General features: G+C 42.3%; 1 protein-coding gene and 1 long non-coding RNA gene across 4 annotated transcripts; one reads left to right on the top strand and one right to left on the bottom strand.

Moving 5' to 3' along the window:
• Positions 1-2808: 2808 nt before the first annotated feature.
• Positions 2809-6474, bottom strand: LOC109940242 (uncharacterized). The gene is made up of 2 exons (XR_002262930.3): positions 5722-6474; positions 2809-4883 (listed from the first exon to the last, which is right to left on the bottom strand). It is a non-coding gene; the product is annotated as an uncharacterized lncRNA (long non-coding RNA).
• A 247-nt stretch (positions 6475-6721) lies between these two features.
• On the top strand, positions 6722-8355 carry LOC100281932 (40S ribosomal protein S12-like). 3 transcript variants are annotated; one of them, NM_001374364.1, is made up of 5 exons: positions 6722-6743; positions 6836-6883; positions 7353-7644; positions 7921-7986; positions 8081-8351. In NM_001374364.1, exons 2-5 carry the CDS (start codon positions 6879-6881, stop codon positions 8138-8140), a joined length of 423 nt encoding a protein of 140 aa, NP_001361293.1. In that variant the 5' UTR covers positions 6722-6743; positions 6836-6878; the 3' UTR covers positions 8141-8351. The 3 variants fall into 3 exon arrangements, with proteins under 3 accessions (NP_001361293.1, NP_001361292.1, XP_035815487.1); NM_001374363.1 differs by having other exon boundaries at positions 6734-6883; positions 8081-8353; XM_035959594.1 differs by lacking the exons at positions 6722-6743; positions 6836-6883 and having other exon boundaries at positions 6922-7644; positions 7921-8355.
• Positions 8356-15453: the final 7098 nt, after the last annotated feature.

Raw genomic sequence — 15453 nt, 5'->3', positions numbered from 1 at the left:
GCCAGCCTGCGCCATTTATGCAAAGGATAACCACGTATCCCGCCTTACACGCGACATGCAATTACGCAAGCATAAATGTGTGTACAAATGTGCATAACTCATGCATAAATGGAATCTTTGCATGCCAGGAATCACGGGAACGAATATTTGAATGTGCTTGCATGTTACGACTGCATAACGCTGTGATACATGATAGCGTAAACCATGCAAACATTTAAAATCTCCCACCGGTTTTGAGATAAGGAAAGACGTGCTCTTCGTGCGCGTAAATAAAGGCGCAGTTACGGGAGAAAACAAATACGCACACATAAATATATGTAATAATGTGCATACATCATGCATAGAAGGGATATTTTGTACCTTGACTCACGGAAACGAATATTACCATGTGCACACCGTTTACGACTGCATAACGATGTGTAACATGATAGTATAAACCATGCATTATATAAATCTTGACCAATTTGATATAAGGAAAGACGTGATGTATAATCGCGTAAATAAAGGGACAGTTACTGTTCGATGAGCATTAATAGAAGGAAATAAATTTTAATTTACAGCCGCAGTTCGCGGGTTCTGCTCGGGCGGATTCCAGCGTAAAACGTGAGCTAAAACATCGTAAATAAGTACGAAATTTAGCGTAGATCATATATCTGTTTTGTAACAGCAAACGAAGCCCAAAATTACGGCGTGAAAATCGCGTGCACCCAATCGTGCGCGGGTTCTGGCTAGGGCAGATTCCGGCGTAAAACTTGAGCTAAAACATCGTAAATGAATACGAAATTTAGCGTAAATCCTATATTAGCTAAAACAGCGTAGATTGATCACGTTCGATCGTGCACGGATTTTGGCTTGGTCAAATTTCAGCGTAAAACGTGAACCAAACAACGTAAATGGGTACAAATTTTATCGTACATCATCAATCTATTTCGTAACAACGAATGTGGCCTAAATTACGACGTCAAAATCGCGCTCCGATCGCGCTCCACTGGTCGACGCCGATGATCCCCGCGACCTTCCATCGCGTCCGGGCCTCCCCATCCACCCGGAACGGCACCACGCCGTCGCGGAGCGCGGCCTCCATGGCGGCGCTGCCGGCGTCGCCCAGCGGGGCGCCCTGCGCGCGCCACGTACGCCAGCGGGAGGACGCCCCTGGCGGGCACGCGGAACGGGTAGGCGCAGAGCACCGCCAGCCCGCCCGCACCGCCACGTACGACACGCGGGGCTGCAGCAGCAGCACCACCACAAGGACGGCCACGGCGCCCAGCAGCACCATGACCGCAAGCACCATGAACAGCACCACCGCCGCCCATTCCGCCGCGCCCGACCGGTGCCTCCTGAAGCTGTACCGCCGCGGACGCTGAGGCTCCTCCTCGCGCCCCCTCCACGACCGCCAACCCGCCGGCTGGAGAGCGCCGCGGCGGCCGGGGCTCTCCTGCTCACGGGCGCCTCCTCGCACGCCCGAGGGAACCGCCGCCGCCGCTAAAACCTAATCTCTAGCGGCGTGGGGGTGTTTTTATAGTGACGGCGTGGGCCCGATTCACGTAATATGCGCAGACTATATTTGCATAAACTGATACACACATCAGCATAACTCGTATTATAATTTAGCGTAAGCACAGGTAGGTACAATAAGACCAGGGCTCCGGTGCGGTCTGCACACCTGGTCAGGGCTTTCTGTAGAAATACTATATCCCTATTGTTATAACATAATATTGGTGGTTATTTTTTACGGGAACAAACACAAGATATGATGTTATATATAACCTTGATATCATTTCTAAGTTGTTCGTCATCCAAAATATATAAATATAAGTTACAATGATCAGGTACTTTTAGTGTGTAGGTAGCAAAATCTAATATATATATATATATGCATGCATGCATGCATGCATCGTATCTGGTTTACAAACGACAACATATGTAGAATCTTCGTGCCATATCTAAGTGGGTCATCATCCAAAACTATCATAAGTTACAGTGCATCAAATGGTTTTAGCGGTCAGAACATAGCTGGAGGATTAAGAACATACGAGAGAATTATGTTTAGTTGTAAAATGGTAGGACCAATAAGAAAAGATGTGACACTGCATTCAAGGGCCAAATCTCAATTGGTTTCATGTTTTTGTATATATCATTTATGGTGATCTTTTTGGCGTGTGGAATCTTTGACGTGCATTGGTTCTTGTTTAAGCCTATGAAATGAAAGGTAAAATTTCAATAATATTACCAATCATTAGACAATGAAGTACAAATATGATGTCTGTGTAAGTAGTCTCTTTTGTAAGGTTGGTCAACTATGTACTATATAAACAAAAAAGGAAATAGATGTGATTTAGGAAAAATAAACGAATATGTAAAGAAAGAAACATAATTCGTAGAGAGTTACATGTTTGATAAGAATATGTAACTCTTTAAAGCTCCGCTGGTTTTTAAAAAGTTAGTGACAATTAACTACTACATAAAAAACACTTGACATGTTCATCCGACCAAGCGAGCTTGGTGGGATGGAAATGTGTGAAGGAGATGCCTACATTGCATCATGGAGCCGAGGAGGCAAGCAGTTGCTTCTCTGGAACTACCTATGATGCTAAAGCAAGAGATCAAAAAAAGTCCCTATTTTTTCCAAGCGGACACACAAAGACAAAGATTCAATCCAAAAAGATAGTTTCAAAATTGGATATTGATATACATAATGCATTAAGTATACTGAAATAAAATCGAAAAACTGAACAATGTCTATCACAGGCATTCCACCTTTCTAGCTAGCGCCAAGCCATCAATTAGCAAGTAAGCGATTTTTTTTCTTTTTGCATATGAAAGGTCAGGAAAGTTGATATTATGGAGTGCTTAGCCTACATTCATGAGATATTTTCCGAAGAAGCAAACTTTTTTCTTTTTTGTTGGACGCAAATGACATCAAACTAACATATGAGCAGATAGACTACATTAATGAGATGTTTTGTTAGAAACTTGTCGCATGGTTACAACATACATACATGCGTGTTCACCTCATCTTAAAACAAACCAAAAAAAGGAAAACATTGTCTGCAAAATTTCAGTTCATTTATCCTGCTAGTATTCATATACTACCAGGAGAGGGTAGCATCAATGCTAAATGGAAGTTGATATACATAATGGTTTAAGAATTTTGAAACAGGATCATCAAATTGAGCAATGTATATCACAGGCATCCCCCACTTTTCTAGCTAGCGCCAAGGCACCAATTAGCAAGCAAACATTTTCCAGTTTGGACGCAAAGGACATTAAGCTGACTTTATGGAGTGGTTAGCCAACATCCATGAAATAGCATGGTTAAAGCATACAAGCTTGTTCATTTCACCTAAAAACTAAAATAAGAAAAAAAAACATTGGCTGAAGTGGGTTAGTTTGGTTTTAAGGGCTCCCAAATTTTTCCAAAGCACAATTGTATATAGAAGCATGGAAAACGGATGAAGGACAAATCTGAGATAATCTTTGTTTTCCCAAAAATAAAGAAGAACATAATCTCCTTGAATTAAGGTAAAACATATTTAGTGCACATTGACCTTTGAACTAATGAGAAAACATATTTAGAGCAAAAAATGATGTTAAAACTGTTTACAGAATGCAAACAAACTGCAAAATTTTATTTGAATTACTTTGCTAATGGCTATAATACAAGGACAAGATGAATCTGATTACAACAAAGCACCAAGACTACAAAACAGTCCTGGCAACGAAGTGCAAAATTTTAGACATCTTTGTTTTCCCAAAAAACACAAGAGAACTAAGTCTCTTTGAATTAAGGGAAAAATAATTTTAGTGTATATGGACCTTTGAATTAATGAGGAAACAAATTTGGTGCAAAAAACGATATTTAAATCTGTTTACAGGTTAAACAAACTGTAACATTTTTAGTTTATTTAATTTGCTAAATATTGTAATACAGGGACAAGATGAATCTGTTTACAATAAGTGAATAGGTTTGTTCAATATAATCTATTTACAGCATAACACAAATGTTTTGTAATTTTAATATTAAATATGTTATATTGATTGTAAGCAAACTATTTGTACTTATTGTAATTAATATACTCACACCAAACACAGAACATATGAGTAGAGTCTAGAATAGATAGGTTTATCTAAAATAAAGTTAGGTGAGACATACCAAGGGTTAATATGTCTGTTGCAATATCTGGAGTTAGTTTGTTATATTTAAACAAATTGTTTTAAAAAAACATATATACATATCATTACATAGATAATACAAAATAAATATCCCACAACTCAAAAGACTGGCGGTGATACGAGGGAATCTTTTAGTTCTTGGAAGATTTTATTGTCCGTTTCTTCACTGATGCGCAAGGGTCCTTGCTTGAACCTTCAGCCGAATTGTAAAAAATGTTAATGGACTATTCTTTGTACCTTCATTTATGGAGTGAGTTGTATTTGTATCATTTTGGGCACATATTTTAAAAAATTAGCAAGTTATTTATATATATTTTCACAAATAATGCCAGATCGTTGCAACAAATAATAAAAAACAAAGAAACAGGGAAAATGCAGAGATTGATACGTTTAGTATAAGTGTCCATCACATTTAGCCTATTTCCTTTATATGTATTTTTATATGGTATCACGTTTGGGATGAACTTGAATAGAATAGAGAACATTGTATAACATGTTGTACATGAAGATAAAAACATATGTCATTGAAATGTAGTACAAAGAAGATCAGGTATATGGTCTCAGTAATTAAGAAGGAAAACTGGAATGACGATATCATGGAAAGCATAAAATAATTAATGTAGGAGATATTGTTGCAGAATGTGATCTTTTGGACGGCAATTCAATTGTGTCTCTGGACCTTTTTCTTTGTCGTCGGATATTGCATCAAGCTGTACATATGGGGAAAAATATGTAATGATCTTTGTTAATTGTAAATAAAACTATAGTAGGACATAGGATTCTATTGTAACAGATGCATCTAGAAATTGTTGTGTAAATAAGTTATAGATATTCGAAGATAGGCAAGAAGAAAGAAAGCAAATGACATTCTATTGAGCTATTAAATTTCAACACAGTGGTCATTATGTACAGAAGGCAGCTCGGAGCAGCAAAAACATGCATATTAAAATTTGTTGTATATATGTTAAGAAATGACGAGAAAAAAAGGAAAAGTAATGTCGTGTATGTATCACATAAATGTGGAAGAACAAAGTGTTTTTTTTCTGGATAGTCAAACATGGTCTGGTAGAAGCCGCATGACATGAAAAGAGATTTGCGATGGGTGCAAGCGTTGAGAGAACCTACAATATTTGGAATAAACAAATCAAGTTTTATTCTGTATGGTATTGTTTGATGGGAAAATAGAAAAGTAACGACGTGTGTGTAGACAAATTAAGTTTGGTTGGGCTTTTGGAGAGGATCAGCAAAGCAAAGTAGAAACTGAATCTTCTATTGCATTGCTGCTACTGGAACGAGGAGGAGAGCAGCCTTTTGTTATCCTTTACCGAGTAACTTAGGGAGAGTGTTTGTCAGCAGCTGCATTTGCAAGTAAACTGGGCATCGAAGAATCGAAAGAGAGGAATGAGCACGGAGGAGACGGGAGGAAACACTCGCCGTGGACGGTCTGCGAAGACCGCCATGCATATTTGTGAAGAAGAGTGGAGGCAGGATGAGATGAAGAAGAGCGAATGCGCAGGCGAGATGGTAAGGATGGCGGCGGCGCCTCACCGGCCATCGTCGGTCGTGCGGGTGCATGAGCGCGGCGGCGTGGCTTCGGTGTCGTCCGCGCATTTCTTCACGGGTTCGCAGTAGAGGCTTGCGTCGATTGGGAGGGGTAGGAGGTGGAGCCGTGTTATCTCACGCTGCTCGTCTCCGGACACGAATAGCCACAGCCTCGCCGTGCCACCAACCTCCGCAGCGCGTTCGGACGGATGGTTTATTTCTAGATCGACAGGTAGAAACCCTAATAGCTACGATTCTGAGATTTTTGGGGGTGACAGGATGGCCGCACCTGCAGGAGATGGAGGCAGCGTTTGCGAACGGAGCACGCGAGGAGGGGATACGCGGGGGCGTCGTCGTCGCGGTCGCCGACGTTAGAGACGTCGTGCCGTAGGGACGGTAAGGCTGGCAAAGCTTTTTTGCTCCGTAACGGCTGGCACTCGCACGCATATGGAAGCAGCCTAGAAGTCTCCAGCCGCGTGAGGAAAGCAAGCTGAACAGCCGCTGCGGGAGACAGTCTTTTCCCACCTATGTTTCAGTTGCGTTGCCACGAGGTGCTTCCTCAGCCGTTGATGTAGTATCGGATGAACACCGATTTTTAGCTGACGTGGACACACTCTTGTGCACTGTTTCTAACCGGCTTTGTTATATAGAAGAAATAGGAGTACTAGGCCACTACGCTACGCACTCGCAGTAGTTGTACGTACCCACACACTGCCTTCGTTTGATACTGTAGCGGCACCTCAGCACGGCACATGTTTTTTCCCCTCCTCCTTTGAAACTGAAACGAGATTAGTACATAGTAGTTTAGAGGGTCTTGGACTGGGCCCTCGAGTCTGCGGCCCACACGGCTCAAAGTTACGGCCGACAGAAACACAGGCGGGTGGCACGGTCCGCATAAAGTGGAAGGCTCGGCCCAGTAAAACATCTGCCCACTGAGGCGGCGGCCCATATAAGGCCCGGCTGCGATATAAGGTACTCCCAGCTGTCTCCTACTCACGCGGAAACCCTAGCAGCTCAACACCCTCGAGGTGGCGGCGCGCTCCTCCCCTTCTCCCTGCTACTAGTCCCCCCCCGTCTCAATTCGCCACTGACGTCCATTCCGCTTGCTTGATTGCTCCAGGTACATCCATTCGCAGTCGGCCGTGTCCTCGGAGCCGCGGGAGATGGCGTAAGTTCTCCCACCGAAACCATTTGCTCCTTGTGCTGTTTTTTTTTCAGAGGAGGTACCGCTGGCTGCTGTGTGGGGGCGGTTGGTGTCGGCTGCTAGCCGATGGTGATTTACCGGGATGTTTGGGGTTCAGGTGGATAGTAGGCCGGCTGACAGAGCTGCAAGGTTTGGCTGATCTGAGGGTTGCAGGGGCCTAGCCCGTCTTATCATCTTCCGCAATTTTTGCGCTTTATTGTAGATAATTATTCATATAGATGGGCATTGTTGCACAACACTGGAAAGCGATCCAACATGATTTGCTGCTAAAACACAGGAAGGCTACCTAGACGAGTTTCTTTATTATATATTTTATAATTATAATCATGGTCTATTAGCGATTCACTGTATTATGAATTCGATCGTTTGTTGACCGCTACATGCCTACAACACAGGAAGCTCATCAGTTCACGATGATTTTGTGCTTTGGCAGGGATCAGGAGACCGTAGCTGTGGTTGAGGCACCTACCCCGGTTCTTGGGGAACCGATGGACCTGATGACTGCCCTGCAGCTCGTCATGAAGAAGTCAGGTGCTCATGATGGCCTTGTGAAGGGTCTTCGTGAGGCTGCCAAAGCCATCGAGAAGCATGCCGCTCAGCTCTGCGTGCTTGCCGAGGACTGCGACCAGCCTGATTATGTCAAGCTGGTGAAGGCTCTCTGCGCTGAGCACAATGTCCACCTGGTTACTGTGCCTAGCGCCAAAACTCTTGGAGAGTGGGCTGGGGTGAGTTGAACAATGCTTCCTCAGAAATATACCTTGTTTTACTTTGTGTGTCTATCTCTTAGACGGTCAAGCAATTAATATGGCTTACATTGTTCTTCCTGATGTTGATGCTGAGAGGAGAATATAATATGGTTTTGGTGTGCTAATTTGCAAATTTACTGATTTAACATGCAAATTTGCTGAGCATGACATTCTTCACTTTGCTTTGTACTTGGCACTAATTGCATTTCAACGTTATGTAAAGTGAGATTAATCTTAACAACCTTCATACTGTAGCTTTGCAAGATCGACTCTGAGGGCAAGGCGAGGAAGGTTGTAGGCTGCTCCTGTGTTGTTGTCAAGGTGAGTATATCATTTCCTACGGTACTACTACAAGCGACCACTTTCAATTATATTTGCGTAAGCTGTTTTTTGTCTGCTACATTTGGATCACCAGGACTACGGCGAAGAATCTGAAGGCCTTAACATAGTGCAGGAGTACGTCAAATCGCACTAGATACAGTCTGTCAGTATCTGGAAGTTGTGTTCAACACTACATTTTGCACCTGAGTTTAAATATGTGTTTGGTTCTTGGGCTTTGCTAGGAGATTAGAACAGTTTTCAAGTGAGCCTAGGATCCATGTGAACGATTTGAATATCTCGCCTCTTGTCTTGCAAGTGTTCTCATCTGCTGTTAATACAAAATCAGCAAGAGCTAGTATTTTGTTCTTCCTTGTCCTTGCCATAGCATGTGGTTTCGTGCTGCTGCCCATTCGTTCGATGGTGGTTTTTATATGCTGGGGTTGTGGAAAGCGCTTGCGGATGTAGCCCTTCATGTTTGGGAAATTCGTACGCTTCTTATTACGACATAAGTGACCGGCAGGCGTTCTTTTATCAATCCAATTTTTTTTTCAAAATATATATGTTGGAGAGAGAACTCCAGCCGGTGGGGGAATGTACCTGCCTATTGAACAAGGGCATCCTATGTTTTGCTTGGAGAGAAAAACTCTAGCCGGTCGATGGTGTCATTTGTGAGTTGTATTGTTTAGAGCTTGAGCGTCGATGGTGTGGATTTTGAGTGAGCTTGTCCCCTTGACCTTTGTATCGTGCCTCTTCTTTTATAGTCCAACGGTATTTTGTGTGTCTCCCATTTTATAATTTAAGGAAATACATGATGTTGAGCCCTTGGACTCAGCGATCTAGTATTAAATAATGTACATGAAGTATAAGTGCTATGGCAGATGTGGATCTTCCCTCTCGTCCTGGTAAGTGTCGAAACAAACAAAAATTCTTGGAATAAAAAACGACAAATAGCGGGAAAAAACTCATGACACGTGCTATTTGAGCTCCTCACTAGTGTAAGAGCATCTCCAACAATGCCTCAAACTAGTGTCTCAAATTGAAATACTCTATATAGGAAAAACCACTCCAGTGCCTCATTTCATAAAATTTTGTCAAAAAAATATAGGGCACCCTCTCAAGTGCCTCAAATATACTACACCGTAGTGGGCTGCCCTATAATTTAGATTTGGAGCTTTACTGTTGGAGCGGAGTGTTTTGTTGGTGCCCTAAATTCTATAAAATATACTTATTTTTAAATTATAGGACATTTTTATAGGTCACGTTGTTGGAGATGCTCTAAAAAATCCAAAGAATTCATTGTGTATGAGCAGAAACTAGTTAGAAAAATATTGTTTTAGTCTCGCTACATCATAGTGGCTTTAATAGTTATGGAAGATTGTCTAAGACTCGATAATTCTGGAAACCCCAACACGCCTGAACCTAGTGAGGTATAGCTAATGAAAAATGGTGAAACATGAGAATCAGTCCCAGAGCGTCAGACATAAAATATCTACACTAGGAGAAAGACCGTTGAAAAACAAATAACTCATTGTTTATGAACATAAAGTAGCTAAAAAAATATTGTTTCAGCTTCGATACAACCTAGTGGCCTTCATAGTTACCTAAAAATCTCTTGGATTTCAGAGTTTTGGGACCCAAATATCTATGATGAAAATGTGAGAATCAGTCCAAAATCATGAGATGTCAAAAATCCGCACAAGAAAATAGGCCCAAAAAATAACATGCAATTGAGTGTTTTAACAAGCAAAAAATCCTATAAATAAAAACCCAAAATAGCAAAAATAAAAATAAAAATAAAAATAAAATCAATGGCTCTCCAGACGGGTATAAAAATCCAAAAAACTCGTTGTATGTGAATAGAAATTAGCTTAAAAATATTATTTTTCCTAGATACATCCCAATAGCCTTAATAGTTGCCTAATAAAGTATGAGATTTGATAGTTTTGAGACCGTCAAAATACCTAAAATCAATGAGCTATATCTCACATAAAATGGTTTGATAGCATGGGACATCAAATCCTACAAAGGAAGTGGGCACAAGAAAAACAACATATGACTTAGTGTCGTAACAAATAAAAACCTCAGAATAAAAAAACCCCGAAACAGCGAAAAATAACTCATGACCCTAGGTATTCGAGCTCCTCATTGGTATAGAAACTTCAAATAATTCATTGTTTATGAGCACAAACCGGCTAAAATATTGTCTTAGCCTACAAACATACTAGTGAACTTAATAATTGCCTAAAGACATGATAGTTTTGAGACCCACAACACATCCGAAACCAGTGAACTTGTCACACCCGGGTTTTAGGGGTCTAAAGCCCGGACGCGAACATAATCACCAGGTGTGCTAGGACCAAGTCTCACACATATGATGAATCATGGCACAGGATCGAATATCACATCTTTACTATATAATAGGAGTTCTATACAAAATAAATAAATAATTACATTATAAGGAGACAACGGTCCAGCAACCCAAAGTTGACTGGGAGACGATGGCCTAGACCACTCACGAACTCATCACAGTATCCTCCATGCGCCTCATCTTGTGGTACCTGATCTTGACCTGTGGGGGGTGTGAGACAGCAAGAGTGAGCTCACATACGTTCATCGCTCAACAAGTTGTGGGGAATAATGTGCATGAACTCGCTAAAGGTGGAAGCTCATGTGAAGTGTAAGGCTTGCCAAAGAGGATGGTTAGAGCTGAGCATTGCTTTTAAAGTTGGTCAAAATTTTATTAGCAATTACTAAGTATAAGTAAATACCAACCCAATTAAGTAGCAGAACAAAAGTAACAACCTCACATGCGATGCAATGCATATGACAAATTGAGTTTAAGTTCCATAATTTAATCATGTGAGTGTCCGAGCTGCTCATGACCGTGAGCACGGCTAGTATACCAGTTTTACACTCTGCAGAGGTTGCACATCTTTACCCACAAGTCATGTTACCCATCTGCCAAGAGACGGCTAATCCCATACACCTCTACCGAGGAGGCGAGGCAGGGTAACACTACGAGGTCTTTACAAAGTTCCACTAGCTTCAGAAAACCCGCTACAGTTTATAGGAAGCTCCAATGCAGGAATCCCCCGCATGACCGCCATCGCAGCAAAATCAACCCAAGGGCCTCCCTACACTGACCACTCCCCTACTGCCCTTGCCCCTTTCGGGTAAGATAGTCCTCCACTAGCTTTCCTAATTAGTCAGCCAAGGGCGTCCATAAACCCTTGTGGTAGCACTGTTTTCCCAGGTGGTTCTCCATGTTCCAATTAACATAATGATCTTATCATGAACAGTAAATAACAACTGATAATAAAAGTATAATCATGAATAAAATGTATCTCCATACCCATAACCACATAAAGCAATAGCAGGTACTACCCAAAAAGTGTGGTGGTAATCAAGGTATAAAGATTGTCAAACTGGGGTAACCTATTGGGTCCCATCAAAATTAACCTATGCAGATCATTATGATTAATCAGAACATGACTGGGTAAAAGAAGTGATCAAGGGCACAACTTGCCTGGGACTTGAGATTCTAGGTACCAGGATGATCTTCAGGTGACACGTGTCCTCACTACTAAACGTACCAATACAGACAAACATGTATAGGCAAAATTAACATTACACCAAACATAAGAATAAACTGCGTAATAATATTCTACGCGTTGCTACGAGATCGTGGGAACGAGAATCACTAAATTCAGAGTTACGGTTAAGGAGTTATGAATGTCTAAAGTTTTTGAACAATTTTAATTCAAGTTTCATGGCTAAATAGAGATACTAGGTGATAGATAATACTAAAACAAAATTAATGCAACTGGAATAAATCAATTTAGAGTTATGTATTTTAAGTTATGAATTTCTAAAGCTTTTATGTGTTTGGTACAAAATTAATTAAGAGATGAATTTCATCATGGGTTTCATGTTAAAACAGAGACTCTAGGTGATAGATATTAATATTACACAATTTTATAAATTGGAATGGATCGATTTGGATTAAAAATGAATTTTCTATGCATTTTACAACTTTCTAGATTTGTTTTTTTTATTAAAAACGAATTTCTATAATTATTTCTCAGTTTTTAATCATCTCTGGACTGGGCATCAATTTGCAGAAAGACCAGGGACCTCTGCATAACTAAACCTAAAACTCAGAACACTGCCGCGATGGACGGCGGGTTGATTCTCAAATACCCGAAGGTCCCATGTGTAAAACTAACCCGCGAAGGGGTATCTAAGGTTTCTGGCCATTGGATCTAAATCAAGCGCCCAGATTAAATTCAGGCGAGGTAACACACTTGCGCTCCCTGTGACCGCGGATCAGAGATCTGGGGCCGAGATCCGATCACGCTCGCCTACCCGCTGAACCATCCGATATAATCTAACGACTCTCATTTAATGTACCGAAGCGATACGCTTGCCCTAATCGTGGCCGTCACCGAACATATCGACGACAACGGTTTCGCCGCGCGGGATCTAATCCAGGCCGATCGTCAGGGAATGAACGGCCAGATGCCCTTCCCTCACCCAGAACCAAACCGCGGCGGCGCAAGCACGGGGGTACGGCGGCGCCATTGCCGCCCGTATGCAAACTACGCCCTAGCGCCCAAACCTTGATTCGTACTGCAAACTACGGCGAGTAGGACTAGGCAATTCATCCCGGGGAAACTTACTGGGAGTTGAGGCGGCGGCGCGACCAGTCGATGATGAGTCGCGGATCCAGGGCGGAGCTCGGCTTCGTCGAGCGATTCCCAGCTCCACAACAATCCCCAACGCGATTACTCCCGTCGATGGCTTCGACCCACACCGGCGAGTCACCCGAGACCCGGTTCGGGGCCAGAGGCTCCACCAATTCCAATTCCCACAGCGGCGGCGACGGCGGATTTCTATTCCCTCTCTCTGCTACGGCGTTGGCGCTTGGGTCGCGGGGCAAAGCGATTAGGGAAGTGCCGCAACAGAGGCTTTATACGCGAAGAGGGAACGGGGTCGGTTTTCAACGGCCCGATGATTCCGGCGCGGTCTCCCGCCGAGTTCGGGAGCGCCCGTTGAGGGAGGTGGACGACATGCTGACCTGCGGGTCCCACAGCGCAGAGAAGGATTAGTCGCGTCGTGGGCGCGGGGAAGTAGCTGTCAAGTGGGTCCCGCCGACCAGTGAAGGGTGCGAAGAAGCGCGGAATATGCGGCTGCCCGGTAGGTCCCATGATGCAGTGGGATACACGCGCGCGCGGGCGAGGTGATTGGTTCGGGCCGCGGAGATGGCATTCGGGAGTGGGCCCAATACGCCATTCCCTTTTCTTTTATCCTTTTTATTTTCTGTTTTTGTTTTCCCTTTTTATTTTCAAATCTAACACTTGATTTCTCCACAAGATTTTGTGCTCAAATTAATCATTCAATTTGAATATATCAATGTGGGGTCAATTTATTTATTTATGGATTTATTTTGGTGTTTCATAATATCTCTTTCTTCTTTTCTATAATAGTCCCAAATTCAAATCTAGGGTTTAATCTAAATCTTCTACTCATTATAATATATTATTTTTTTATCCATGTTACTGTTGTTTTAAATGCACAAACAAACAAAAATCCAATATGACGCAATAGCTTATTTGTGTCTTATTAAGGATTTACTCATTTTTATACAGGAGTAGTCTCATGTGATGATAAATAGAGATGCACACAAATATATAAAGGGAAACATTTGCAACTTTTATTCCTCCTTACAATTTGGGTATTACAGAACTATACCTCACGAAAAATGATAAAAACATGAGCCGACCCTAGAGCACGAGACATAAAAAATCTACAATAAAAAATGGGTCATAGAAAAACAAAATGTGTCTGAGTTCTAAAACAAATAGAAAGCCTCGGAATAATAAATTTTGGTGTTTGACGACCACCACAAACCTTATGGACTAACTAGTTTGCCCGTTGATCATTTGTCAGGTGGATAAGTTTATCTACAACTACTCTAAGTCGACTGTTCGGAATACCGTAGATTATCCCGGACAGGAGAAGCCTTTTGGAAAAACACGTATGCGCGGACCGTTCGGGCCCTTGCAGCGGACCGTCCGCGACACCAGGGTGAGCTTCGGACAGGAACACTGCAAAAACAGAAGTTAACACTACGGACCCTCCGAAGGAGAAGCGAGCACCGTCCGAGACCAAGCACAGACCGTCCGGCCTTAGGCGCAGACTGTCCAGTCGTTGAAAAACCAGAAAAACCTGAAGGTGACGGGTTCGGTAAAATGCATTTTTAGCGTCCTCGCGGACCGTCCGGGGTGCACGACCGAGCCATCCGCGACTACTTTATCTGACATCTAATGACGCATTAAATGCACTATAGCCGTAAATATAGCCGTTACTACTGACCGTTGCGATTCTAGTCGTTGATGTGTAGGGGCGGACCGTCCGGACACGGGGCGCGGACCGTCCGCGGTCGGTAGAAAAGGAGCAACGGCTAGAAAGTGGTTGGAGGCTATAAATACAACCCAACCACCTCCATTCACTTGATCCAAGCACTCCACTCATACACATTCAATACAAGAGCTAGCAATCCATTCCAAGATACATTCAAAGCTTCCAATCTCTCTAAGTTCCACAATCGAGACAAGGGATCATTAGTGATTAGTGACTTGAGAGAGTGTGATTCGTGTTTCATTTTTTGCTCTTGTTACTTGGTTTTCTTAATCGTGCTTTCTTCATCTCTATCTAAACTCTCTAAGTGTTTTTGTAAAGTTTGCAAGAGACACCTAATTGTGTGGTGATCCTTGCGGGGTCTTAGTGACCCGTGAGGTTGAGAAAAAGCACTCGACTGATCTAAGTGATCGATTGAGAGAGAGAAAGGGTTGAAATAAACTCGGCCTTTGTGGCCTCCTCAACGGAGAGTAGGTTCTTTATAACAGGACCTCGGGAAACAAATTGTCGTGTCCACTTGTATTAATCTTTACCATTCGATTTGTTTCTCCCCTCCCCCCTCTCTCTAAAAGTTTTGTTGCTCATATTGATTTGAGTTTGCTCTCAAAGTTATCTGTATTGATTGAGCAACTCATTGCAAGAGAAATTATCTTTCACACTCCGAATTATTTCTAACACTAATCCCGAGTATAGTGCGTGTTCAAAGTTTATAATTTTTATGTTTCGCTTATTCACCCCTCTCTATGTGACTTTCTAAAAGAACTCGTGACCCGAGGTATTTTATCTCATCACAGGTGTAGCAAATCCAAAAAACTTGTTGATTGTGAATAGAAAGTAGCTAGAAAAATATTGTTTCATCTTAGATACAACCTTGTGGGATTCATAGTTGACTAAAAATGTTTAGGACTTGATAGTTCTAGGACCCCAAAACACCTAAAATCAGTTAGTTCACGAAAAATGGTAAAACATGAGAATCGGTCTGAGAGCACAAGACGTAAAAAAAAATCTACAATAGAAAACGGGCCCTACAAAAACAACATGCATCTT

Source organism: Zea mays, chromosome 6, assembly GCF_902167145.1.
Source record: "Zea mays cultivar B73 chromosome 6, Zm-B73-REFERENCE-NAM-5.0, whole genome shotgun sequence".
Taxonomy (NCBI): Eukaryota; Viridiplantae; Streptophyta; class Magnoliopsida; order Poales; family Poaceae; genus Zea; species Zea mays.
The sequence above is the reverse complement of the archived record's forward strand: the minus strand, read 5'-3'. Positions and strand labels throughout refer to the sequence as shown.